Source organism: Prinia subflava, chromosome 28, assembly GCF_021018805.1.
Source record: "Prinia subflava isolate CZ2003 ecotype Zambia chromosome 28, Cam_Psub_1.2, whole genome shotgun sequence".
NCBI lineage: Eukaryota > Metazoa > Chordata > Aves > Passeriformes > Cisticolidae > Prinia > Prinia subflava.
The window spans coordinates 2,976,407-3,002,618 of NC_086274.1; the positions used below are offsets into that span (position 1 = coordinate 2,976,407).

Consider the following 26,212-nt stretch of genomic DNA (forward strand, 5'->3'; position numbering starts at 1 on the left):
TTCCTCTGCTGGATTAAAAAGCAATTTATTTGCAGATGTCTCTTTTCTGAGTATGCAAGAGAAGATCATGAACAATGTGTGGCTGTGTCTTCCACATAGTTAATTCCCCACGTCCCTTTCAGTAGGATCATATCCAGCTATCACATCACTTTTTGAACGCTGTGCAATCCTTTCGAAAACCCTAATGTGTACAGCATAAATCACACTATTGACACTACATATGATTTTCCAACTTTTCATTGGGCAGCTGGCAGGCTTTCTTCTTGCTGCAATATCAGACCAAAAGCCTATTTCCAGGGGCTTATATACGGTGACCTTTAAGTCTCTTACTGAATAGCCGCCTTCAAGTATATTGTTCTGTATCTTATGATGTTTTATGTCTTTGTTTTTTTGTCTTACTGTAAAACCTTGCACTGGCCCTTTAAAATATGTTTTCACTTTACTAGGAGTCCTCTGTTGGCCTGTATAAATTATTTACTTTCTAAGAAATTTCGATGTCAAATAATATTTCCAGCAGTCATTGCAAGTTTATTCCTCGCCTTGGACAGAGGTACTATCAAACATCAGCCTTGAGAATAATCCCCATGGTTGCATGTTTTCTTGTGGGCTAGATCCTCCCTACACCTGCCTTACAACCCATCATCTTCACTGATCTGCCACCCTTTGATACACTTAAAGTGGATTCTCTAGCATGTTACTTCTTCAGCCGGGCTGGGAAAGCAAAGTGCTCACAGAAGTTCTTCAGCATATCTATAATTGGATAGGCTAGACAGCAAAGCTAATATGGAAATCTGTTTCTTTCCTCCGCTGTCATACACTGAGCATATTTTCCTTGGCACCATCAGACTTGTGCAGATGAGTGATGTTTTGCCTCTGAGTGATTTCAAATTATTAGCAAACCAAGAAAACTGAGGAAGTTTAAAATTTTTAGTTGGTTTACCCCAAATCAAATACTTGGCTTCAGTACTGTAGGGTCACTTCTTTTTGAAATCTTTGTAATGAAACTGGATGAAACATTGAAATGAAAACCTCCTTTTTATTTGCAGTCTATTTAAAATGTCATAATGAAACAATGTAATTTTTAATTACATTTTTCCTTGTCAAGATAAATAAACCAGCAGGCTTGACACTAATTTAAGTGGAAAATGTTACCCACTCCTACTCCACAGAACTCCAATATTGTGATTCTTGCGAGAGGTACAGTCCCCTTACCTCCCAGTGAATGTAGGATGTGATATTTTGGGAAAAGCTGATCATTTTTGCCCTCATGTTAATATAAGCACAGGCATTCATCATTCTCCCCTACCTCCAGGCCAAACCACTGGCCACAAAACACAAACTGAATGCATACTAGCAAAACCACTACTTACGTTTATCAGTGCATTTGAAAATGTAAATAAAAACTAAGAAAATAAGACAGAAAGAAAGGAAAGGTTTTCTCTTTTAAATACTAATTTCAAGGACAGTAGAAGGTGCACCTTCACCTCCAGACAATATAACTGAGATCAAATCCAGTGTGTTATCACAGACATGTAACAGCATCCTTGTCAATAAGCAAAATCTTGGCAAACAGTTAAAGTAGTATTAAGGTCTTGGATATTTTTAGGTGTTGCCCATCACCTACAATTAAGGGGTGTTTTACACCGAGGGTGTTCAGCACACTGAGGCCAGTGTGAATCAACTAAAGACCAGGTGTTGCCAGCAAAGCTGTGCCAGTTTACGTCAGCTCAATAGAATGGTGTCATTTACACCATCAAGAGAGAGCAAAGGACATGACCCTGCCTTTATCCTTTTCTCTGTAGGTATTTTTGTACCTTTTTTATTTTTTAATTGCTGGTGCACATTCATGGGAAATAGATAGGACTCTAATTTTAGTGCAATAGTAAACAACCTGTTCTCTTTAAAAACTACAAATTAACACTCATGCCCATATGATGTTTGAGGAAAGAATATACCGACATACATAAGGACCTGAAAGAGAAACTGGTTGGAAAGTGAAGAAAAATTGGATTTTACCGAGGAACTCCTAGAAAACAATAAAAAACAAGGAAAGGGGAAAGATGAGGCAGAAATAATGAGGTTTAAAATAATAATTCTTAAACACCAGAGTTGTTATTGTAGAGACTGATGGAGAAACATACTTTTTTATCCAGACAGTGTCCGTTTGGTGGGAGGAAAGAAAAAGCTGAGGTCAGAGAACACCAGAGAGCTGGAATGCGTGAAGGAAAGAGTTAAGGCTGGAGTCACCCTCTCTGAAGTGCTCTGTGATGCTGTGCAGTGTTTCAGCCCCCAGAGCCTTCCTCCTCCTCCCTCCCTCCCTGTGCCGGAGTGGGGAGGAGGCGGGTTCTGCTGAGCTGTTAAATCCTGAGTGAAGTTTCCCCCATTTCCAGTGGCCACCGTTGTCTGAGGCTGGTTCAGAGCAGGGCTGGGGTTGCCCTGACATTTCTGGGACCGTGGCCAGCCAAGAAGAAAAAAAGACGAGTGTTTTACAATTTGCTTTTGTCAAAGTGTGGAGAAAGGGGAAAGGGAAGCGTCCTTTTTTTTTTTTTCAGCATCACATTCCTGTGTTTTTCTTCAGCCTGGAAAATATATTAGTGCTGGTGCTTTCCTCTCTGGAAACAAAGGAGCTAAACGGGACTGAGGAAGCAAGGAGTGGGAAGGAGGTTTGGGAAGTTTAAAAGAGAGAAACTTGGAGCAGCTGGAAATTCCCTTTTCTTAAATGAAATCCCTGCCTGTGTGGGTAACCGGTACAGCAAAAATCCAGACGTGCAGGTAAATGGAGAAGCAGAGATCACAAAGAAAATTTCCGCTAACCTCATCCCGCCTGTCAAGAAGGTGAAGAAGAAAGTTAAGACACACAACAGGCTCTGTGACCTGTTGGGCTGCGTAAAGATAAAACACTGAACAGTAAAGCTGTATGGCATTGGTCTCCTTTTAAAGGAAAAAGACGTGAAAACTCATCTCTGGCAGGGGAACTTCCCTGAGAGTGTAAGTTTCAAGTCAAATTCTTGCCTTTCTGCTCTGTATGTACGGGACCCTTTCTCTGTATGTCTTTGCATGTGTGTATAGTGAGAGTGTGGGACAAACAGGGAGAGAGAGAGAGAGAAAAGGATGCAGATCACAGTGTCGTTTTAGAGACAGTATCGTGTTACAGAAGGATGATCTCATTTTTTCATGAAGTGATCCATTCTGTGTTTTTCCAAAAATAACTGTAAAACTTAAAAAGCCCCTAGGACAGGACTGAGGTGTAATCAAGCACTTATAAATCACAAAATAGCCAGCTTGTGCTTTGCATTTTTAATCACTTGTGCAAGATATCATCATACTGTTAACATCTAATTTTTCTCCTTCTCTTCCCCCCTCAATAGATTGCACAATGAACTGGAGGCCAGCTCTCAGCTTAGCCCTGCTGTGGGCAGCATGGTTAGTGTGTGGCTCTGAAAAGACAGAGAGGCTAGTGGAAAGAGGGAGCCATGGAGTTAGGAAAGTGCCCCTTGCTTACAGGGCTTCAGGCAGCCTCCTGAGAAGGTCTGGAGCATCCCTGAGGAATTCAAGCCCAAATCCTCAACACCCTGTCACCAAGAGGGATTTTTCAGCACCTCCAAAGCCACCTGCCAATCTCCTGCAAGGGGAAGCACGTTCCCAGGCCAGGGGCACGGGGACCAGAATGAGACTGGTACAGAGACTCACAGCTGCAGCCAAATACTCCAAGCCTGAGATGATTAAGGACGAAGGGATATCCTCTGCCACCCAGTCACGAGTGGTACGTTTCCCTTCAGGGTCAAGTTCTCCCAATGTCCTGGCCAGCTTTGCAGGGAAAAATCGGGTGTGGGTCATTTCTGCCCCCCATGCCTCTGAGGGCTACTACCGGCTCATGATGAGCCTGCTGAAAAATGACGTTTACTGTGAATTGGCTGAGAGGCACATCCAGCAGATCATATTGTTCCATGAAGAAGGGGAAGAAGGGGGAAAAGTTAGAAGGATAACCAATGAAGGAAAAATCCTGGAACAGCCACTAGATCCTGCCCTCATCCCTAAGCTCATGAGCTTTCTGAAACTGGAGAAAGGGAAATTTGGCATGGTACTGTTGAAGAAAACTCTGCAAGTGGAGGAAAGGTATCCATATCCAGTCAGGCTAGAGGCCATGTACGAAGTCATTGATCAGAACCCCATCAGAAAAATTGAGAAGATGAGGCAGAAGGGCTTCATCCAGACATGCAAAGCAGCTGGGGTGGAGGGGCAAGTGGTTGAAGAAGGCAATAGTGGGGGCACCATGCAGCCTACCCCTGGCAGTGAACATGTCCAGGTGTCAGCAAGGAAGGAGGATCCAAGGAAGGGCAATAATCAGCCAACAAGGACCAAAACAGTGAGGAAACCAGTGACAACCACTGTGGCCACTCCTCTGCCTACAGTAAGAACCACTACCCTCCCTCCCACCACCACAACTACTCGTGCCACCACCCATGCAGTGACAACAGCCAGCCGGTCTACAACAACAACTACACCCCTCCCCAGCACACAGAGGACCTGGACCACAAAGTCACATTCCACCACAGAGTACCACAGGCTGCCAGTAGCCCCTGATGCCACCACGCCACGAGTCACAGCCTCTGAGGACTTCTACTCTCCTGTGTGGAAAACAAACCGCAGGGACCGGCAGCGCAGCCATCAGGAGAAACAACTGGCAGCCACCCGGAAACCAAACAAGGCTGCCCGCTATGACAGCTTCACAGAAGTGCCAACAGCTCCCCCAGTGCACTATACAAAGGCAAATGTGGGTAGATTTAAAGATAACAGAACTGACAGAAAGGACTTCAACCACAGGGACCTGAACGTCACTCCTGGGCAACACAAACCAACTAAGACTAAACCACCAAAAAAGAAGACCCAAGAAAAGATACTCAGTAATGAGTATGAAGACAAATATGACCCAAGCAAGCCTGCTAGTTCCCATTTAGAGGAACAGTTTGCAGCAGGAAATATCCCCCCAAAGAAAGGAAAAGAATCAAAGAAGCATGACCGAATGGATAAACCTGAGAAGAAGAAGAAGAAGGACAGACCTGACAAGCAGCAGAAGAGTGAGAAGCAGTCCAAGAAGATAAAAGCTGAAAAAAAGAGCAAGCAGGACAAAGATCGCAGTAAGAAGAAGAAGGGAAGCAGAACTGAGAATGAGGATTTTCCCAAGTCCAACAAGAAGACTTTCCTACAGCCTCCCAGGAAATCAGCAACTAACCTCCTGGAATATTTTGAAGGCAAGAGGAGGCTCATTGTAAGTAATTCATTCATCTGAATTTTATTACCTAAGTAAAGTTGTATGTCCCTCATAGTAGGAATATGTGGAACTATAAGTTTATAGTGGGTTTGTATTACTCTTTTCTGGTGCTTTTGTCTTAGGAGGTAAAATTTTTAGGCCCAAATGATTGCTTTCAACAGGTTTCACAGCCTCATGTTGGAAATCTTACATGCAGTTAAAAAAAATCAGTCATCCAGAGATAGGCTAAAACCTGTTCCCAGCCACTTCCATGAGCCACCCTATAGCCATCAGATTATCTTGCTTCCATGGGATATGTAGGTGTCAGGATCTGTATCATTAAGATCAATAAAGTGAGGCTCCAGTGTGGATTACATCCATTTGTCACCTTGGGGCACTTGCCAAAGTTACCACATTTCAGTGCTCTGCATGTGCTGCCAGCTGGCACACCTGCTCCATACTGGTGCCGGTGTCCTGAAGCTGGAAGCAAGCCAGGTGGCTTGGCAATACTCGTGCACATCTGACTGAGGATACACACAAAGGCTTGTGATCAGATGCCCTGAGGGATGGGGAATTTGGGATTAAGATCTGATAGGAATTTGGCATTCAGATCTCCTACACATCTTCAGAGATCCTGTGCAAACTTTATTTTGGTTTGGGTTTCTCTTCTATTGTTTGTATTGAACTGTAATACTCTAGTTAAAGTTTTCAAGCCTGAGAACTTCAGCATGGTCTGGAGTTACTTGTCCCCAGGTTTTATAGCACTGTATGTTTTTTCAACTACTTATAAAAACCACTTCACCTGGGATAGGAAACAGTTTTAGTTATAGTACAAATGTTTTTTCTGGCAGATGATACATATCCTGAAGGGTACACTTTGGAAAACAGTTCTTTAAAAATATTATTGTGGGAGATGGTTTCTTGCAATTATCCTGCTGCAAGCTGGTCTGTTTCACAGTTATTGTCCAATTGTCATTGTCACAAACACCTTTGACTTTCATGCTCCATATTCCAGTACAAATAGCTGAAGTGCCAAGCTAAGATGCCAAGTTAAGATTTCAACCATTGGAATGTAATGAATCATTCTGCTGATGATTCATGGGCCTGAAAACAAGGCAACTTTCTTCTCCCCCTCCCCATTCTCCAAAATGAAGGGACTGTGCGGAGCTAGCAACAGAAGTGTAAAAAAGCCATATATTTGAAAAAAATTAACCTAACTGGATTTTGCAAATAGTGCGTAATAGTTACTTGTTAACTAATATTTAGCCAAAGCAAAAGCTCAGAGAGAAAAATATGTAGAAGTTGGGATCCTTGATATTTGGTCTCAGTGTTGAGGTTTCCAATAATATATGCAGCATCAGGACAAATATAAACAAACTTGAAAATAAAAGAGCCAAAAGTAAAGCTCACAGATGTCAGGCTGCTAATTCATAATACCACCATAGTCCTGGCAACGGAAAGGATTGTCTGAAATTTGAACCTTTTGATACTGGGCCACCTCACAGCTGGATCTCTGAGAAAAGAGTTGCACAATCTCAGGTTATCACGCCAGAACTCACTGAAGACAAATGATGATGCCATGCTGCACCTCACTTTTCTAGAATCTAATAACATCCTCAACCTGCTTACTCTGGAGCTCCCTGAAGAATAGGTTTGGTTATTAGTAAAAGCAGTGGCTGAACTCTGTTTTCTCATTGCTACAGCTCACATGGCACATGTGGAAAACAAAGAACTTCTCAAGCTTCTTTGAATCCAAACACGTGCCTATTTGCATTCCTTCCAATCAAACTGTTCCGTTCCCTTAGGGGAACAATCCTTACAATTAACTCTGTCATTCACGAGTCTTTAAACTCCCTCTCTAGAGAATTAGCTCACATTGCTGCAGAAGCAGCTCTACCCAAGTTGTTCCCCACTGCTTTGCTGTACTTTTGTCTTTCAGACTGGCTTCCAAGGACATTTTTTCAGTCCTTTTCCAAACATCTTTTAAGAAGGACATGGGGTTTTAAGTTCTACATCATTAACAATTTCAGATTTCAGTGTGAATTTCAAACATCTGGAATTTTGAAGTCTATTCTGGGTTAAGTTCAATTAATGACAAATATAGGTCCTGGGTGCAGAAACTGAAAAAAAGTATGGGTTTTGAGTCCAACAGCCTCACCTCTCTATAGTGAGGCTTTTATTGCACTTACAAATGTCTAGAAATGTTGGCCTTGTGACTTTGAGTTTTTTGTTTATTTCTCTGTGGTGATGAAATGCCACCTGACAGTTTATTTGTAACACTCCATATGCACCCACATGCACATATATGCATATGTGCACACACGCACATATGCATCAGGATATGCATGCAAACAAGGAACAGGAAGATAATCAGAGGACTGGAGCACCTCTCCTGTGGAAACAAGGTGAAAAAGTTGGGGTTGTTTACCCTGGAGAAGAAAAGGCTCCAGGGAGATCTTATGGAGCTTTCCAGTAGCTAAAGAGAGCTTATAGAAAAGGAGGAGAGTGATAGTTGTGGATGGTCTCTCCCTGTAAGTGTCCAAGGCCAAGCTGGATGGGGCTTTGAACAACCTGGTCTAGTGGAAGGTGTCCCTGTCCCTGGCAGAAGGATTGGAACAAGATGGTCTTGACGGTGCCTTCTCACCCAAACCATCCTGTGATTCTGTGATACAAACACTGGTAAGAGACAGTGCATATACATCCTGGGTTAAAACAGACCTGGCACAAAGCTTTGATTGGAAATTGGCTTTGTCCTACAAGGTTTGGTGAAGCGGATCAGGTTCAGGTTTGATTCTGCATTCCAGTTTATGGCCTCCAAAACTAGGAGGAGATAATACAAACCAATGGTCTGTTTTTCATCTCAGCCCTCAAACCCTTCTCATGATCCTTTTTTTATTTGAAGCATTTTTATATGCAATTTAAAAGCAATGTGTTACACGCTGTAGCCCAGAAACCAAATCCTCTTTGTCTCTGTCACTCTCGTTCACCTTCATGTCCCAAAGCTGTAATCATGGCAGGGGCCTTTGCATAAATGAGAGGCAGATTTTATAAGCCCGGAAATGTTTTTACATTGATGAACTGGATTTACAAAGAGTGTACAGTAAAAATTAGCCTTCAGGCCCCACAAACTTCAAAATGCAGCCAGAAAATTATTACTCCTGATACAGATTAAAGCATAAATTTGCAATTGAAGGATTTTGGTGATTATTTGTGACCTTAAACCATAAAACTTGAGTCCCTATTTCAGCTCCCTTTGTATTTGGGGGATCAGGGGCAGGTGCTCGATTGCAGTTCATTGTTGCCAGTTAGAATGATTACATTCCTAGGTATCTTCTGTTGGAAACTGCCACATAAGATCACTGGATGTTGTTACACACATCCCTTCCCTAGAATATTTCCATCTCAGTCACCGATGAAGGATCTGAGTCATGTGCTCTAAACTTTTTAAAAATTAAATCTTTGCAATCCTTAAAAGGCTTTGAAGTACTGTAAAATGTAGAGCTCTCTATACTTTTGTTGTTGTAATGTTTCCTCTTCCTTTTTGCCCACAGCTGTGCCTTCGAGCAAGTGTAAGTCCCATAAGACATCAAAGTGGCTTAGAACAAAGAAAAGCAAAATCAGACATTTTCAGATGAGGTCACAGTGGCCTTAGCAAGTCTTCAACGTCTTCTTAGATGGCCATCAGCTACATAAGTACGCATGCAGCCCTAGTTGTACTCACCCTTTGGCACTCAAAACAGGAACAGGAGCCCTGCCTGGACCACGGGATGAGGGCAGAGTGCCTGCCATGTTCCCAGGGCTCCCACTGTGAGTCATAGCATCACTGAAGGCTGTGAGGGACACCTGGTGGGACTGGCAGGGCTAGAGATAAAAGGAGACTATGTGGCTTTGTGTAAAATATAGTGATATTTCTTCTACCAGCATTGTGGTAGAAGCAGCAGAGGAGCTGTACAACCAGCTGTAAATGCCTCTGAAGGTTTTCCTGTAGCTGAATGTCTTTGGGTCAGGCCTGGGAACGAATGTATACTCCAAATAGAAATAAATAACAGCTTTATTGGAAAGAGAGCCCAGTTTGCAGACAGTTACTAGTTCTCCTTCAGCAAAATAATCACCTGCTTCATTCCTTATACTAAACAAACTCTTCTGTCTCTGCCCACATCAGCTGATCACAACCCCCAAGGCGGACAACACCATGTATGTGCAGCAGCGAGACGAGTATCTGGAGAGCTTCTGCAAGATGGCAACAAGGAAGATCTCAGTCATCACGATTTTCGGCACCATGAACAACAGCAGCATGAAAATTGACCACTTCCAGCTAGGTTCCTCTTCTTTTAACACTTTCCATCTCATGGGCACAATACAGACAGCAAAGGCAGCAAAACTGCCCCAGCTTGGGTCAAAATCTAAGACTATGCAAGACCTGAAAAGTAGCTCATTTTGAAATATTTAGTGCCACCTTCTTCACATTCAGAGTTTCCATGTAGACAGGTGACACTGGTTGTGCATATCTCTTGGGTAGCTTTGAAACAACTGCTGTAAGTGTTCAGGTCTCCTGGGGAAGCACCCACCAAAGTCAGTGAAAACCTGTCCTTTTTTAACAACAGTGGTTGGACAAAGACTTCACGTTGCAGTCTAGCAAAGCACTCAAGCTTAGGTATCTCTTGAAACATTGGACTACTTAATTTCTGTCTGTATCTAGAGGTTAACACCAGTGTGAGCGCTTTGCTGGATGACACCAAAGAAATACAAATGTTCTACAGCTCTATACTGCAAATAGACTAAAAGCTTCCAATTCCATTTCCAAGTCCACCACATCTTTCCCCTTGAAGTTCATCTGGTTTTTCCAAACCTTGGGAAAAGATGTGTGATGGAACAGAAAGCTCAGGATATGGCCAGCTGTAGGGTGTTTCAGGTCTGGCATATAAATGGCCAGAAGTTCACAGATTTATGTCTGGCTTCCAGCTGTGCCTCTGCTGCTCTCAGAGGGACAGGATCTAGCCTTGTGTCCCTGAATGACGGTGAGTCACAAACCCTGCCAGACTGTCCATTTGTGCACCTCCTTGACAAATCTGGAGCAGTACAGGATCTTCCACATCAGGCCAAGGTTAGTCAAGGTCACTTTTTGTGTACCTAGATCCATCTGCCTGTCAGTGGGCTGTTTAGGATTAAATTTAGTTCTAGTCTGGCTAATATTCAGATATTCACTCTGACACAGACCATACTCTTTCAGCCTGTTCCAAACTTAACCTACATCCAAACTTTCCCCAAACCACGTAAGTGTACATAACAGCTGAGCTCTCACAGAAGGAATTAAATTGTTGAAGAAAAACAGGGCTTCAAGGCTCACTCTCTGTGCATCAGGGGCAGCAAAAGCTCCTGAGAAACATTTAGTGCACAGTATGTTTCTGTAGTGAGAAGCTTGAGCACCCAGCATGATGAGGTCTACCCAGAGTGCTGAATCTTGTGACTAAAATACAAAAGACAACAACAGAAAATACTTTACACTTGAAATTTCATCACATTTAAAAGTGGTGGATGAAAGAGCTCAGTGACACTGGTCAAGACTAGCTCACAGTGAAACCAGAGAGTATTTCCCACTTTGCCACTGGAATGACACAAAAGTTGAGTGTCACTGCAGAGGTCCTTTCTTCAGCCCAAGCTAGCACATGTGGTCTCTTCTCCCCATGGGTAATAGGGCTTTAATCAACTAAACATCAGCCCCTGGCCACCTATCCAATAAGCAAAGCAAGCACCCAATCTATTAGGCCACTGTACTACTAAAACAACCTGCTGGCCTTCTTTGTAACCTTGTTGGAATTATTTCTGAAGATAACTCACCTCCCCAGCCTGTCCAGCTGCCAAAGATGTATGGAGAAATGTTTCTCCATTCTTTCAGAGAAAACACAAAGAGAGCAAGGACTTTGCAGGTAGCAGCATAGTCACAGCTCTGGTGGATCTTCATGCGGATCCCAGATGTCCTTTATGAGGCAGGGGTCAGGAACGAGTAGTGACTCGGAAAGAGGCAATTAGATTAACAACTTCTTTTTTCCTCCACAGAAATAATTTCCAAGTTTGAAAGTTTGGTCAGCCTTTGTGGCATTATATTTTTCCTTGATACAGGATTTCTCTGAATCATTCTGTATTTTAATTTTCTTCTTTTCTTACAAAAACTGTAAGTTTTGAAAGAAAATCTCTTAAAAAGGAAACTCTATAAAGAGCTAACTTCATATTGATATCCAGAGTTTAAAGCAGAAGGGTGCCATATGTCAGTTGGTCTAAGGTACTCCTGTACCTTAGCTGTTTTCCATCACATTTCACAATAACAACTTTTGCATTTTTCTATCTCCATCTAGGCCAATGAGACAGTCTTTGCTTTTAAACATGAACTTTTGGTCTATGTTTTAATGGTCATACTTGCTACTAGTAATACATAAATCTCACTCATCAAGCATCTAATGCAGGATTTATATATATTTACGAAGTGGATAACTAATTAGCACATCCAGCAATCCAACCAATCAAAAGCTAGTAACATTCCTTGTTAATTTTTTATAAAACATTCAACTGAGGTACATATAACAATGAAAAATCAGATAAATTAGACACATAGCATGATAAGTATACCCAGATTTTAATATTTGCTGGTTTGACTTTTTTTGTAAGCAGTGGGTTCAAGGTGTGAAACCTAAAAATCAGATTCTAATTCAGATATTTTCCCAAAATTTTAATTCAGATGTTTCATTCAGTCTATGCACAGAATGGACCTACTGCAAAATTTGAATCAGATCAGTATGCTCCTTAAAAGCCATGTATGTTTAGAAAATCATTTTAAATGCTTTTCTGTATAATGACTCAAAACTTTCTTGTTGCTGTGTGCTTAACTTGGATCAATTAATCACATCTCTATTTGCTGACAAATAACTATGGAGCAAGGGACTGAAAAGTTGTACCTCTGGATTCTACCTCTTGATGGCCTGCTGTGTCTCTGACTTCAGGCAGGTCACTTAAGCAAGCCATGGCTGGGATTTCTAAGTGAGGATATGAATGTAACATTCATAGTGGTGTCACAGGGCACAGGCAAGCAGTGTTTGCAGGGAGCCCTTGGTGCCCAGGTGACATTGCACTTGGTGTGTGGTGCAGCCTGTAGCTTTCCAGGCCTACAGTTGCCTTTGGAGGCTTATTTCAGCACTGTTGCAGTTGTTCAGGGCTGTGCTGGATGCTGTCACTGAGGCTGTGCTGATGACACTGAGACTTTCAGGACTTGACTGCAATGCACCCTGGTTCCACGGGATATAAGGAACCTCAGTACCTCCACAGGCTTGGCTTCAAATATCTGTCTTCAGAAGTCTTTTTTCATTGTTTCTGAATGTTTTCTTAGAGTGGACCACTGAGTAGGTACAAGTCAAATCTAAGTTTTTGCCTGTCAGGCTGCTAGAATCAGCAAGCAAAAGGAGGAGTGAGGGCCAAAGTGGGGTATCTAGAGAGGCATGCTGCTAGCACTGCAGCATTCGAAACATGTTGAACAGTTTCTGATTTCTTATAGTCACTACATTTAAATTTTTAAGACTGGTAAGGTTAACTCTACTGTCCTGGCCAACCTCAAGCTGTTCTAGCTGTATTTTACTGACCCAAATCACCTATGCTGTTTCCTTTGCACATGGTACACATTGTCAAAATTTTTATTTTCAATTACAGAAGTGGCTACATTTCAGGAGCTGGTGAAATGATTAGCACATGCAGATAGATGTATGAGCATACTGAAAAAATCTCAAATATCTTCCCAGGAAAAAGCAAGGTTTTTCAAAAGAACATACAAATGATAAATACTGAAGTGCATGAGCCCTAGGATCAACTGATTTTCAAAGACTATTGTGATGTAAAACTAGAGAGTTAAAAGTCATAAGAATGAAAAGTTCACACACATGGTTTGTAATACATCGAATATGCAGCAGGAAGAGAGCTTCTGAGAAATGAATTCTCCCTTTTCTTTTGAGGCAAAATTAAAGGCAGAGTGCTGTGTGATTCCATAACTGTTTTTATTTATCCATTGCCTCACATTAAGATAATGAAAAGCCCATGAAGGTGATAGAAGATGAAGATCTTGTGGACCAGCAGCTCATCAGTGAGTTGAGAAAGGAGTATGGGATGACCTACAATGATTTCTTCATGGTGCTGACAGACATTGACATGAAGGTCAAGGTGAGGGTTTCAACTCTTTTAACTCAGCTCTCTTGAAAGAAAATGCATTGGAAACATATGAAAAAGTTTGAAAAATTTAGGAAATTACACTGCACACTTGCCTGTGAGGCACATAAGAGACTGATGCAGGACCTGGTCATTGCTGGAGGATGAGCAAAAGAACAGTAAGTGAGATTTTCAGAACTTAGATAGCTATCTTCATTTTCTGCACTTAGGGGATCTCAGGAATTGTGTGTTTTTACAGGAATGATGAGGAACAGAAACTCCCCACACCTGACAGAGTTTCAGTGTAGTATCTGGCATTCTAAAACACACGGTTTGGCTACTCAACAGGATGACAGCACATTGCATAAGGACAACTCTCTAGCTGAATGGCCTTACCAGACAACATAATAACTGCAATGTCCTGGCCTTATCACTTTGGGCAAATAGTGAAAATGCCACTTCCAAAGGGCAGTCTGACTGCAAAAACAATCATATTTTCCATAGTTTCTGATCTGTTTTAGGCCGTGTTGCCTGTGTGTGAATTAGAATACTTGGATCTCTAAATATCCTATACTGCTGTGATACATGCAGAAAGGCTGCTAATATGAGCATCCTTATACCCACCTGTCCTTTTTTTTTTCCTTAACAGCAATACTACGAAGTACCCATAGCAATGAAGTCTGTGTTTGATTTGATTGACACCTTCCAATCACGGATCAAAGACATGGAAAGACAGAAAAAAGAGGGCATTGTCTGCAAAGAAGATAAGAAGCAATCCCTTGAGAGCTTCTTATCCAGGTATCACCTTCTGTTCTTACCTGCTGCTAGTTCTACTAATTATCATTGTAGCGGGAAAATACCCATGTAACTGTTTCTGGGATTTTTAAAGACACATTTTGCAGTATTTACAATGCTAAGCAATTACAGAGATGCAGCCAGAGCTGAATGCAGCCTTGTATAGAACACTGAAAGACAGGAAGCATGTTTCCTGATGAACTAAATCTTCCTTGGACACTGATTTTTCAGTACCTCAGTTTCCCCATCATGACAGGGAGATAAACTGATTTGCACTAGAAGAGCAAATAAGGATTAATTCACAGATGTTAGCTCAGTGTTTTGAATGTATGAAGCACAGTGTTTATGTGTTCTGATCATCAACCGTCCCAATCTCATTAATCCCATTCTAATCCCTGCCATGTAGTTCAAATCAGTAATTAATTCTCACTAACTTCTTTCTTATCCTGCTTGAGATAACAGTTTGTCCTCACTAGTATTAGTCATGCACATTATTAAAGGTCTTGCAGATGTCTTTTGCAAAATGTTGGAGACCTTCTACAGAAAGACAATGTTTATGCAATCTCTACATGCTGTGTTATTACTCTACCCTGAGACCTAAATTCCAGGCAACAAATTCATCTGGACTGTGGGCATTCAGACCCACAGAAGAGCTGTGCAGCTACAGCCCTCTCTCAATTATCACAGGAGAACTGACATGAAATTAGGGCTACCCCATCATTCTAGACCTTACCTGTTACAACTGCATCCTCCTCACCTACTATGAGAATCCATGGGAATACACTGTTAATGCCAGCCAGCTTTAAAAATAACAGGCAGTATGATGGATTATGATGAGGAGGAAAGGAGCAACAAGTAAATGAATAGGTTTTTGGTTCATAAACATTTTAAAATTCAATGGTCACTTCAACAGAAAGAGAACCTTTAACAAGATCCACCCCACCCACCTCACCACCTCCTGTTTAGGTCCCAGTGATTCATCCTTGAGACCACCAAGAAGAACCGCAGTTTGGAAACAGCTGATCAGCACAAGAAAGAGCTTGTATATTGGAAAGGGACAGGCCTCAAATCCTTCTTTGCTTGGAAACAGCCCTAGCAATAAACACACATTAAAAAACTGGGCACGAAAAATGCAGGATGTTGTATCTATAAACAGGCTGCTACACAGAATGCATTTGTTGTCTGTGAAACAAGCATCAGGCTTTAAATATTGGGTGGACTTCTCTAGCCCCATTAACTGGTCAGATTCCCAGTAAAATTAATTCCAGCTTTGTCCAATATCACTTTCCCAGCTGAACAAGAGCCCTGGCATCATCTCCCTGGTGTTGCTCCTTGCAGAGCTCAGTTATAGTAATGCAAATAGTGCTCTTAACAAACCTGCCTGGTGTGAAAGGAGACCACAAGAGCCAGAGCCACCTTGAGTAATGCTAAAAGCCACATGTAGGGGGAAGAAAACCTTGAGTTTGGAGCTGAGTCCCACTCTAAGACCTAGATACTGGCTGTGCTGCTCTCTGGGCTCACACATCAGAACAGGATGCAAAACAGGTAGAGAAGGAAGGATCCACACAGGGAAGGGTCTGGCAGATTTGTCAGGAGCATTGGTCCATGGCTTCTGATGTCAGAAATAAAGCAGAAATCTGTACATTAGTGTTGGTGAACTAACAGCTGTGAAGGACCAACTGAATTGATTTCTAAGATGTAGTCCCAGATAAGCACACAAAGTGCTCCTGGGGCAGGGGAATAAAAAGCTTGAATGGCTTTCAACACTTTTCAGCTCTGTGTAACTCCAAAGGAGATATTAAAAAAAAACCAGAAAGAAGTATAAAAGTATCTTAAAGTGACTCACAGTTTTTCCCAAGGGAAAATATACTCTAATGGCCACATTCTCACTCACTGTTCATAGCTAACCAGGGGCTTTTCTATAAAAAATAGCACCAAGGTTATTTTGTTCCCCATTTTCAGAATAATGACACAAAATTTCCTTATTTTTCTTCACATCACATATGTGATTCTTAATGCTTCTCATTCCTATTCATTTAACTGTACACACACATTCATGTCTCTCTGCTGTTCCTCCTGAGAAAGATGAAAATTGAGGAGGTATGCTTTTCAAGAGTTTACTGTTCTAATTGTATAAAAAAAAATCAGTAACAATCAACAAGCAAAGACATCAGCATGCTCTGCTCTTCTAACGACTTTTCTGACTTTGAGCAAGTCCCCCCATAGGACTGGTGATAGAAGCTGAAGATTCAGCTTCTGTCAGTGAAGCTCCTCTTCAGTGAAGCAGAATTGACCCTTTGCATTAGCCTTCATTTTGAGATCTTCACATGGTACAGCAGAAAAGCAGGCTATTATTATAACAGAGTAACATCTGCATCCATTTAAAAGATCATTTCCTGCTGTAAAAATATCTCTGCAGCTTTGCAAATTCCTATAAATCTGATTTATTTAGGTTAAGTGGAGAAGTAACTATATTCAAAAAACAAGTTGTTGAGAGAGTATTAAAAACCTCTAGAGCCAGAATTTTTAAAGATATCACATGTCCTTATGGCACTGCCTTTCTTTGACGGGAAAGGAAGGAGATACTCATGCAAAGTCTTGGGTAGATGGTGCAGTCCCTATTAAAGAAAGATTCCAAGATTTATCTTATTGCCCCTTGCATGCCTTATACAGCCACAGGCTGACACAACCACACATTTACAAACAAGCTCAGATTTCAAGCCACGTTGAAGGCACTTTGAGCAAATGTGGTGCAGGAAAGAAAAAAGAGGTCAGTGATTATTTACACAGAAGTATGAGTTATGTCTGAAATGAAGATACACCCTAATTCTCAGACAGCCCTTGGACTGCAGAATAACTGTGCAGTTCCAGCAGTGGTGAATGACGTAAAAGCTAAATGCCTAGTGAGGAATTCCACAGGAATCCTTCTCTCTTAAATATACACTTCTCAGCACTGCTGTAACTACTGAAGGGGCTTTGAGCAAAGATCATAAAATTTGCAGTGTTTGTTTAGTGAAACAGTAGCGCTGCAGGTGTTTCTTTGAAAGTTTTGGAACTGTAAAATTCAAAACAAACTTTATCTTCTCACAGTGATAAACAGAACTGGGAAGATTTCCCATCCAGCTGTTACTTAGAAGTTGTGAGAGGTATGACATATCTCAGCCTACAGAGAACAGAAATGCTGAGAGGACTTGAGTCACGTGTCATGACCATACCTGGCCACACTCTCTTTTCAGGTTCCGATGGAGAAGGCGGCTGGTGGTGATCTCTGCTCCCAGTGATGAAGATTGGGCTTATTCCCAGCAGCTTGCTGCTCTGAGTGGACAAGCCTGCAATTTTGGTGAGTCAAAAGGAATTATATTCTTGCTCCCCCAAACCACATCCTTCCTGGTGATGTGATGGATTCCTTTGGTCAAGTTTGAACCTGAACAGTCTAAGGAGTCTGACAACTAAAAACTTTCTTCCAGGTCCAAATGGAAGATTGTGCTAAGCAGGTAGTAGAGCACACTAGTGGCTAAGACAGCTAAGTAAAGTGTTCCCTGGAATCATTTTTGAAACATTACATTAATGTAGCAGAAAATGCTAGCACTCAAACTTGTCTTCGGGCTTGTACTTCAGGAGAGTAATAGATGTTTTGGGGTTTTTTTGTACTGCGCAACTTAACACAAGCTAAATGCTTTGGTAAAGACAGGTCCTTTAAGATGCAGCTGAGAACTGGGCCAGGTATCGGAGATGCATGAACATCACAGGGTTTTGTTTCTCTTTTCCTTACTGCTTCATTACCAAAACCTGTAAAATATTAATGGAAGTAATTTCAATCCAATAAAGGCCCTCCCAGACCAATAACTAGGTACTGAATATCCACCTGCATAGTCAGTGGAGAGAGAGGGGCTCCTCCAGGAGACAAACTAAGGGCAGGACCCAGAGGCACTCTTCTGTCTTCTTGTCATGAAGTGCAGAGACTTACTCCTTAAGTTCCTAGCAATGCACACACCATAGAGTGCCGAGACTTGACTCCAACAGAACTAAACTGGTGCCATTCAACAGCTGCTATTTCAATGCATTTCAATTGCACCACAAGGGAGATCTGCACAGTGTGATTGTTTATTCATAATCACCTGGCTTTCAGTTAGAGCATCACCATCACCTCGTTTGGAAAGCACCAAAGTAAACTGCAACATGGGCCACTGCAAAAAGCTTTCTGAAGAATAAAATGCAGTCAAAACAGTTGAGTATCCCTGCCCTTTCATAGGGACAGCTTGAACATGATCCAGTGAGTTTCTAAAGCATTTGTCAATGGGTGTTTTAACTAAAGTGGTATGTTTCCAAGCATCTTACCTCCAAGTTATAAAAGTAGTTACATCAAAGATTTTGTAGATTATATTGGCTCATGTTACATGAACAGTTTCTGCTGTCCCTAAGGTCTTTCTTCAAAGCAGAGGCAACAGTCCAAGCCTCTGTGCAGAACAAATGGAAGAAGTGAGTATCTGCTATAAACTATTCCCTGCAGTCATTCAGTGTTTAACTGGCATAGGTTATATTGCCTCTGAATAATTTTTTGCTCTATGTGTGATAAGTAAAAGCTTTACTAGTGAAGAAAACAGTGCAGGAAGATTCTGGAGTTGGGGAATGGCCTCTGCAATTCACTGGCGTATCTGATGCTTGTATCCCCGTGCTACAGAACCACATCACCATGCTGCTGTCCTTGGAACAGCTTTATGCAACTGGTATCACTTACTCAACAAATCAGCTTATCCTTTTGGGACAGGTGATGTGACTGGCAGGGACTCCATAGAAATCAGTAACTCTCCTGGAGGGCTGGCTGAGACTGGGCCCTAATTTAGCAAGCACAGACCTGGCTGATTAAACTGAAATCTGCCCAAACACAAAGATCCAGTCTGACCCAAAACCTTCTTCATTTCCTCCATAGGTCTGCGCCACATAACTATCCTCAAATTGCTGGGAGTTGGAGAAGATATTGGAGGTGTGTTAGAGTTGTATCCAATTAATGGTAAGTGACTGTTTCCAGTTTCTTCAGTACTACTCATGAAGGGCATTATACAGTGCTGAGTACTTCTTTGCTGTAATTTCTTTGGAGGATTTATTTCCTCTTTTGTTTTAAGAAATAAGATGATACAAAAGCAAAGAAAGAGCTTTCTTGATGTTTCTGCACTAAATATTACATAGGTTCTTCAGGACAGAAAAGCACAAATACCTGAAATTCATCTCACATTTTGATTTCCTGCCTAAGTTTACAGTCCCCAGTACACTTTTCTGCCAGCCTTGCTGTCAAAGACAGGGATGTCTGTGCCTTTTTACATCCTCAAGAGTTTGCAGAGCTAATAGAACACACACTCAGCAGATTCTCCTCTACGGATCCCTCATTTATATTCATAGAATGGCTTGAAGTGAAAAGAACCTTTTAAAGATGATCTAGTTCCAACCCCCTGCCATGGGCTGGGACATCTTTCACTTCATCGGGTTGCCCAAAGCCTCATCTAACCTATCCTAGAACACTTACAGAGCATCTATACATGCAACCTGCTCCTGGGTCACACCACCTGTGTCCTAAAAAACTTCTTCCTTATAACTAATCTAAATATACCCTCTTTCTGTGTAAAATTAATATCCTTTGTTCTGTGTCTGGGCCCTGGTAAAAAGTCTTTCTCCATCTTTCTTATAAGCTCTCTTTAGCATTCCACTTGCATCCCAGCAGGCTCTTCCAGGTAGATCCTTAAAAGAGTCCCATTGTCAAATGTTGTGGGTTCCTCTGCTATCTGATCCAAACATCTGCCTCCATCAGTGGAGGAACAAAGACAGAAGGCAGCTTATTTATCCCGTCTGTGCTCCAACTGCTCTGTGCATGAAAGCATTTGAGTCCTTCTACAGCCCAGGAACATTAAGCCTGTAGGGCAGGGTGCCACCATGTGAGAGTCCTGTTGCCAAGCCAATGATGTATACATGTGCCCACAGATTTTACTTGTCTTACAGTTTCTACTCATTTACCCAACACAGACTTCACACTTAAAAGCCTGGAGTTCACCATTTACCCTAGCACATATACTTTGAAGAGAAAATGACATCTACCACATCCCATACTCACATATCATGACAGCTCAAGAGTGAGGCTCTATAGGCTCTATATCCTGCAATCCTTCTATCCCATTCAATTCCTGTAATTTCTTTCACTGTTACTGTTTTTCATATATGCCTTCTGCAATACATAAACTGGTGACCCAAGCTGCAAAGTCACCAAAGAAGTTCATGGATTTTGGGTGACAAAAAGATGTACCACACTACAGTAGCTTCAGGCTAGAGGATGAGGACAAGTTTACTAAACTTAAAAAAGCTGTTAAAAATACATCCCTAGTTCACAGTAGAGTAATTTAATTTCAAATCCAGGATATGGATCTGAACTTTCAAATGACAAGAATCTTATATTGCCAACTCTTGGGTATATCGTATCTCCTGTTGCTCAGTTTTTTACCTAGAAACCATCATCATCGCCTAAACAAAACATTAACGTTGATTTTATGTGATCACTTTCTAGGAAGCTCAACTGTAGACCGAGAAGACATCCCGGCTAATCTGGTGAAAGACATTCGGAATTATTTCCAAATTAGTCCAGAATATTTCTCCATGCTTCTAGTGGGGAAGGACGGCAATGTCAAATCCTGGTACCCCTCTCCGATGTGGTCCATGGCGATCGTGTATGACCTGATCGATTCCATGCAGCTCCGGCGCCAGGAGATGACAATCCAGCAGTCGCTGGGCATGCAGTGCCCCGATGATGAGTATGGTGGGTATGGCTACCACAGCTACCACCAGGGCTACCAGGAAGGTTACCAGGATGACTACCGTCACCACGGAAGTTACCACCATGGATATCCGTACTGAACGGAGCGGCCTGGCCTCTGGCTGCCCCGTGCCTGCCTTCCAATAGCTATTCAATCAAAAGGGGGCCAGTTGCAGAAAATCCTCCCAGGCCACCTAGATATCCATGCCTCGCTCTTCTACTGTTCAATCAAGGGACTTTGGTCATTTGCCTTCTCAAAAATTGCAGAAGCCTTTACAGTGAAGCAATTCAAACCAGTAGTATTGAAGCTTTAAACAATAAAGACTCCTTTATATTTTTAAACCTTTATAAACAAAGGCCATCAGCAGGTGGTGTTTGTATTAAAACCAAACAAAAAAACCCCACAACCCCAGCCCTTGGGCACTACAGTAGGGCAGGAAACAAACTGTCCAACAATGTGCTTTTTACTACTTTTTCTAAGGACAAAAAATAATTATATTTATTGGAAAGTGAGATTTCATTATGCTTATGAAGAGAAACAAAGAATCACACTTTGGGTCTCTCCCAGGAAAGGAAAATTTAAGAAAGAAGCATGAGGTATGCTCTTTAATAATAACAACAACAGAAATAAAATCTTTTTGAAACACCATGTTTAAAAAGACAGCATCCCTTCTACAGTGCATTACCATTGTAATTAGCTGACTTTATGAATGAAAATAAGATTTATGGCTATGGCAGAACTTGTTCCAATACAATACAATACAATGTAAAGTTCTTTACTACAAAGCTTACTGCATGGCTATTTATTCTTTCAGTTGGGGTCCCTGTTCTCTTAGGTCCTGCCCACCTCACTGTTAAATCCAAGTTAATGAGAGCTAAGTGGAAACATCAACCAGGGCTAGCACTATCTGAAATACAGAAATCTGAAAAGCATTATTTTCATCATCAGAAGAAATCTCATTCAAGTATATTTTCAATGAGTTGTAACTAGCTCTCTATAACAATGCTTTGAATTAAACTGTTACTCGAAATTTCAAATTTTCTTTTACCTCTGCTTCTCATACCCTCCCCTATAAAAGTGATCTGGATTAAATGTTTATAGAAGTATTGGAGATTAATTTAATCTGCTAAACCATCTCTATTTCTGCCACACTTTCAGAAACTTTTTTTTTTCTCCCTTCTCATTCATGTGTTTGGGCATTGGAGCTGTAGCAGCACCCTACCCTACTGAAACCAGTGACAGGAACTGAATGCATAGCCAGGGTTTCAACACCATTTGGATTAGGTTCCTAAACATTAAAGATGCAGCAGAGAGATTATGGAAATTCTTTAAGTGAAGATAGATACCATGTCAGCCTTTACAATGGCACATTGGTCACTTCTGATGTCATAGGTGTGCCTGACCAGTCACATTTTTTTTGCAATCCATGATGTGGGTCCACATCACATATAGATGCACTCAACAGGACACTTGCAGTGGGTATTGCCATCACAGAACTAGCACAGGAACAGGGAGAAGCTACAGCTCTAAGCTGGCCAGAGCATGGTCTGCATTTTGACTTCTGTCATTTTCCTGATTTTTTTTTCCCACATGAAAACAAAACTAGCTAAGGCAACAAATTCACCCAAAAATAGATGCTTTCTTTAGAAACTTAAGTCACAAAAGGTCAGGCATTACTTGCCCTTGTGAATGTCAGAAAGGCAGAAAATGGTCACAAGGCCTTCGCTTTACAAACTTGATCCCTCTCTGGGGCAGGCTGTCCTCCCTATCACAAGGTCTAGTTAGTGCAGGGTGCAGCTCCTGACTTACCTTTCTCAGGTGACTGGAGCTAACTGGGGGAAGGCATTTGACAGAATGATTTTGAGAGGACTGCTGCCTGCAGAGAGCTTCTGAGCTCTCAGTGATGACAGCACTACCACAGCTGAAAGCAGTGGACAAAGAAATTCAAAAAACCAAAAAGAACCACAGGATGGAAGGTTTTCTAGAAGAAAATGGAGCGTCCTGTAGCTCACTTTTAGAAAACAAGAGCTCATTGCATCACTGTATCAAGGTCAGCTGCCTAACTTTCCTTGCCTAAGGCAAAAGCAGAGGAAAGTATACCAGACGCCTAACAGGCACCTCCTGTAGACAGAAAGAAAAACACCCTCGGGGCATTTTCTTTCAGGTGCTCATTTAAACTTTCCTGTAATCTTGTTTCCATGTAAAGTCTTTAAGTGAAAGCCCTTTTAACTCACACTACAAATCACATAAATTAAATGTCCTGTGCTGTGAGGGTTAATGTACATTAAAAAGAGTGCAGCACCTGATCGAAATGGCATTTTTTTTATATCCCTGTCTGAAACTCAAAGTCAAATTGTGCAAGTACCAAACCCAGGCTAGGCATTCAGTGGGAGCTGCATTAAAAAAACAATTCCAAACAAGTTGTCCACTTATCAAGGGAGGTAGGGATGGGCTCTTAAACAAAACTACACATCCAAATATTCACAGAATTTGTAGAAGACTCAGTACTATTCTATATTCTGGTGCCTATTTCTGCCTTCATTACAAAATGACACTAAATCACCAGAAACTTTTAGCAATGATTTAAAATCCTGATTTTGCAACCCACTTTTCCCTATGGAAAACTAAAAGCAAAGCCAGAAGGAGCACCAAGCCAAAATATTCTTTCAACGAAAACATGTAGTTGTCTTGCAGGCTATAAGCATTCAGGAATTATGTTTCTCTACACCAAGACTTCATTTGGCAAAACAAATCAAATGCAGATCACTGGATCTGTCCTTGCAGCATCACTCTGAGGACAGACTTACCGAGATTAAGGTCCTATTTCAACATACCTTAGTGGGAAGATTCTACATGATAAAGAAAAACTTTTTTTCTTATACATATTTATGGCATTTGATTCAGCTCCAAGATGGCTGTTTTCATCCACAGTCTGTCTTTGAAGCTGCTACATTCACAAAACAGCTGAAATTAACCAAAATAAATACTTCTTTAATTGACTTATTACAAGCAAGAGAAACATGAACACACTTCCCTTCCTGGGATGTTTTGTGAACTATTTCCTCCAACCTGGAGGGAGGAACTTAACACCCTCAGCAGCTTGTGAATCTGGGCTCTAAATCAAAGCTTAGCATGAGCACTCTGCCCAATGTATTCATTAAAGACTATGTGCCAAACTAATGCTGCTCTCCAAAAATATCCTCATAAATTTCCCTATTGTAATTTTGAGCAAATATAAGTTAAGATTTCCAGCATGGAGTAGTTTCAATATGGTGGAAATACTTAATCAAGTGGGATTTCACATGATCTATCTGAAACATGTAACTCTCTAGAATTGCTCCCCCTTGCTCATCAGGGCTGCTCTCCAGCTGACAATTGCTCACAGCCACTTCCTCTAACAAATCTCACCTACACACCACATCATGGACAGCACAGCTGCAAAGATTTGCATGTTCTGCTGTGGGTTACTAGTTAGCCTGTGTCACTGCTAAGTGGATGCAAATCCTTACCCATGGAGACATCAGTTAACATTCCTGCTGCTGCAAAGGGGATATACAGTTCTCCTTCATTACAGTAAGAAACCTGCCTGGCCATCCAACATTATCTGTCTGAGACCTCCAACCTGAAGACAACAGAAAGATTTCTACATGTTAGACAGAATCAAATCCACAGCATAAGTAAAAACTTGGATCAACAGTTGTATCACCAATACCTTTGTGCAATTTAGACTTTGGCAAATAAGTCAAGCATGACAGCACTAGAGGAATTTACAGAAAGAAAAATCATTAAGCAGGACAAGAGTTGAAAGCAAGAACTAAATACTTTATAATAGCTGAAGATCAGTCATTTCCATATTCCCTGTCTCCTAATGCAGATATTTCAGGCACAAAGGTCAAACATGGTTTTTAAGACATTCATCTTTGGTTTGATGCTCTGTCTTTAGAAGTCCAATCGTGGCTGATTTCTATGTTCTCACCTGATGCAAGGCAAAGGTCTTGGAATTTCATGCAAAAAGTTACTGCTCACATAAGTGCAAAGCAATCTAAAGCTAGCAGTACTTTCACTCTTTTGGGAAATGCCTGCTAAAGTTGGTAGCTGTGACTGAAAAAGGCAGCAAACTCAGGTATATATTGCTAAGATGTATGTGATGAAAAAAAAAAAAAAAGCCTTATTGCCACTAAGCCTTCAACAGTTTGAGGACTCTTTTTAAGTTTAATTTCCCAAAATACATCATAAACCAATGAGAGCAATGGAGTTTCTGGAATTTACACTGAACTGTGCCTTCTATTCAGATGCAAACAACTAGAATTCCTTATGTTGAAATTACCTGCTACACAAGCACAATGAAATTAGATCCAAAAAACTTCTCAACAACATTAAATTAATTTTTGTAATTACTCTTAATATATACTATAAAAATACAGAAAAAATTAGACATTTTAGATTCATAGTTTACAACTTGACAGTTATAAACCACGGGCCACATGTGAAAACAGGCTGCCCCTCTTGATGGATCAATGACAGGAGGTATGTTAATATAGCAATAAGCCATCAATACAGTACACATAAGCTTTATACACAGAGCCTGGACAGGATGGCAGAGGGGAACAAAGGCAGGACTGTCTTCAGTCCAGAGAAATGCATCACTTACTGCTTACTACACACTCTGGTATGAGGCTCTGACACTGAACTCATTGCTTATCTTAAGAATGCTTCTGACAGTATCTTTCAACTATGAAAGACACATTTTTGAAGGAAGGAAATTATAAACCAACATCTTTTCCACTGCTCTCAGAGAAGAGGCTGTAGGAACATACCAGGAATCCCTTATCGGCATCCCTGCTCCCTTGCCTGTTTCAAAATTCTCTGAATAATTTGGAACCTATTTTTCATCTCAGTCAAAATACAATCCAGCAGATGCCCAACAGAAATTCTGAGATCACTATGCCTGGCACTCTGCAGAATGACTTCTCTCTCTACAAAATGAATGCAAGACCTTATCAGTCTGCCAGGGCAGAATAACACCAGATGATATTGCCACCTACACTCTCTTGCTCAGAGCTCCAGATGCTGAAGGGCATTACTGAAGCTGCATAATATTTGTTTTCAGTAGTGGGCTCAGTGCAAACTAGGTCTCTATAGAAAGCCTTTCTAAACAAACACATAAAAAAAGATGATGCATTCA

General features: G+C 41.3%; 1 protein-coding gene across 1 annotated transcript; it reads left to right on the forward strand.

Moving 5' to 3' along the window:
* Window positions 1–2,336: 2,336 nt before the first annotated feature.
* Window positions 2,337–22,123, forward strand: CCDC80 (coiled-coil domain containing 80). The gene is made up of 8 exons (XM_063419979.1): window positions 2,337–2,988; window positions 3,369–5,269; window positions 9,414–9,570; window positions 13,314–13,450; window positions 14,085–14,233; window positions 17,467–17,570; window positions 19,161–19,241; window positions 20,781–22,123. Exons 2-8 carry the CDS (start codon window positions 3,377–3,379, stop codon window positions 21,125–21,127), a joined length of 2,868 nt encoding a protein of 955 aa, XP_063276049.1. The 5' UTR covers window positions 2,337–2,988; window positions 3,369–3,376; the 3' UTR covers window positions 21,128–22,123.
* The last annotated feature ends 4,089 nt before the right edge of the window (window positions 22,124–26,212 follow it).